Source organism: Quercus suber, unplaced genomic scaffold (genome assembly GCF_002906115.3).
Source record: "Quercus suber isolate HL8 unplaced genomic scaffold, Cork oak 2.0 scaffold_1362, whole genome shotgun sequence".
Lineage (NCBI taxonomy): Eukaryota > Viridiplantae > Streptophyta > Magnoliopsida > Fagales > Fagaceae > Quercus > Quercus suber.
The window spans coordinates 546-3,096 of record NW_027070745.1 but is presented as its reverse complement, the minus strand read 5'-3'; the positions used below and the strand labels follow the sequence as shown (position 1 = coordinate 3,096).

Below are 2,551 nucleotides of genomic sequence, written 5' to 3'. Positions count from 1 at the left end.
AGAGAGAAAATCTCACCTGCCAGTAATAGAATAATGCATGGGAAGCATTAATATGCAGGTTATGACATTGATGGCTGAATTTGGGGTCAAACCAGATGTGATAACATATAGTACCATCATGAATGCATGGAGCACAGCAGGGTTCATGGAGAAGTGCAGGGAAATCTTTGATGACATGATGAAGGCTGGAATAGAACCTGATGCACATGCCTACAGCATTCTTGCTAAAGGATATGTGCGTGCACAAGAACCAGAGAAAGCCAAAGAACTATTGACAGCAATGATTAAATCCGGAGTCCGTCCAAATGTTGTGATTTTCACAACTGTCATCAGTGGTTGGTGCAGTTCTGGCAAAATGGATCACGCAATCAAGGTTTTCAATGAGATGTGTGAATACAAGGTTTCTCCCAATCTGAAGACATTTGAGACCCTGATTTGGGGATATGGAGAAGCAAAGCAGCCATGGAAAGCAGAAGAAATGCTCCAAATTATGAAAGAATTTGACATTCAGCCAGAGAAATCCACTATCTTGCTTGTTGCAGAAGCTTGGCGTGCCACTGGGTTAACAAAAGAGGCAAATCGGATACTGGGTACTATGAAAGGTAAGGGAATGACACATCTAATACCAACAGAAGAAGAGATACAAGAGGAGAGCTTAGAGAAAATTTACCAGAGGCAGCCTACTGGTGCCTCTTATTCCAATTTGTTACAGATACCAGCAATATTTACCAGTGATCAAAAAGGATCAGCTGCAGCAACTAAAAAAAGCCGAATGGTGTTAAGAGATGGTGATTTTTCATTAGAGAGTTCATGCCTTGCTACTAAAACTGTGTATCTTTCTCATACTTGTAAATTTGGGGATAGATCACCAATCATATGCCGGAAACAGTCACAAGGGCAGCTTGGAATGTATGCTCCGCTTGCACTTTCATGTACAGTTGGATTCTTGAACTGAAGGAAATACAGAAATCAATTATGCTTGTTGATGTATTTGCATCCACGAAGCCTTCCCAGAGAAATTCAACTTATAAATGTTGTCAATAGCTAAGAAAGCTGCTTCATTTCATTTTGATTGAGCACTGCCGAATATCCAAAGTCAATATAATTAACATGTATTTTTTTTTTTTTTTACAATCCATCAAAAGTTAATGAAACTGATATGCTCATTCTTGTAAAATGTTCTGCTCTCTCTCTCTCTCTTCAATTAAAGAATAAAATACTTGCTCCCTCAATCTTGAAATATGAGTATCCCAGCACTTGGCTGTGGAGCATTATTCTTTCAAGTTTCAACCAGTTTGCCATTCATCAAAGCCAATAAGGAATGACTAGTAGAGCATTGACCATAGAGCTTTTATATATCCATACTAGTTTAGAAGTTCTTGTTGGTTTGCTTTTAGGGTTAGATGTGGTGGACTATCGCAAATTAATGATGATGGATTTTACAAAATGGGTATGTGGAGATTACCAGAAATAGGAGGGCAATTGGATATTTAAAGATCATCACAGCCACCACTTTGTGTCAATGATTGTGGATTTAATAGGTCAAATTTTTTTTTTTCTATCTTATATTCTCAGGAAAATGATAAATTTGAAGAAAATTTTCATTCCAGGTGGTTGAGGATATTTTGGTTTGTAATGGTTTGTGTGGGTGGCAGTTTGGATGGTAGGTGGCTCTAGGGTGGTTTGTGGTGGCTTGTGTGGGTGGTGGTTTGGGCTGGTTAGTGCAACCCGGTGTTGTGTTTTTTGGCCAAAAATTGAATAGAGATAGGAGAGAGAAAAATAATATTTATATGGATAGAGAAAAAAATATTGAGGCTAATGTAGGTGTCTAAATGTTAAAATAGCAACATATAAGTTTATTAGGTTAGTTTGGCTAAAACCTTATAGAGACTGATGTGAATGCTCTTATCATCTAAATTAATGGCTAGCATTAAATGATTAATAAATAACAATTTATGTGGAGAGAGAGAGGAAACGTTCATTAAACTCTTTAATAAGGGTGGAAAAACGGAAATTCAATAAATGAGCTCTTTAGTGTGTTCTCAAGAGTTTCCATATCAAAATTTTGGAGAGTCCTACAAGATTATTCAAAGAGTGTAAGAATATTTAGATGTCTTATTGTGGATGCTATAAAAGCTGCTGCCTGCTGGTGAATGGTGATTTCAGAAGCCATTCTAATACACATTTGAATGGTACTGCTACCAATGAAACTTTTCCCCCACATGCAGGCAGACATTACTTGGGCATTGTTCTCTGAGAATGCTATGCACGGAACTGCTTCTTCAGAATTCTCTGAGACATTCTTTAGTAACTATAAGGCCACCTCTACATCCAAGTTGTGCGCTATGCACATTTATGGGACTCCTCAAGGTTTCTTGAAAATCCGAAATTTTCCATTTTCTTTAGTTAAATAATTAAAAATCAGGCCATAACTATTTATGCAAGACCAAGAATAACAGAATAGTGCAAATATAATCGTGAAATTAACTCTTTGAATATGAATATAATGCACCATACAAAAAAGAATTGTTTAATTAATTATAGAGTTCTA

At 36.8% G+C, this 2,551-nt stretch overlaps 1 protein-coding gene across 1 annotated transcript; it reads left to right on the top strand.

Moving 5' to 3' along the window:
• Window positions 1-56: 56 nt before the first annotated feature.
• On the top strand, window positions 57-1,232 carry LOC136061316 (pentatricopeptide repeat-containing protein At5g25630-like; the record flags this gene model as incomplete). The annotated part of the gene is given in 1 exon segment (XM_065769775.1): window positions 57-1,232. A coding segment is annotated over 1 exon segment (899 nt), but the record flags the coding sequence as incomplete, so codon positions are not given.
• Between the last annotated feature and the right edge of the window lie 1,319 nt (window positions 1,233-2,551).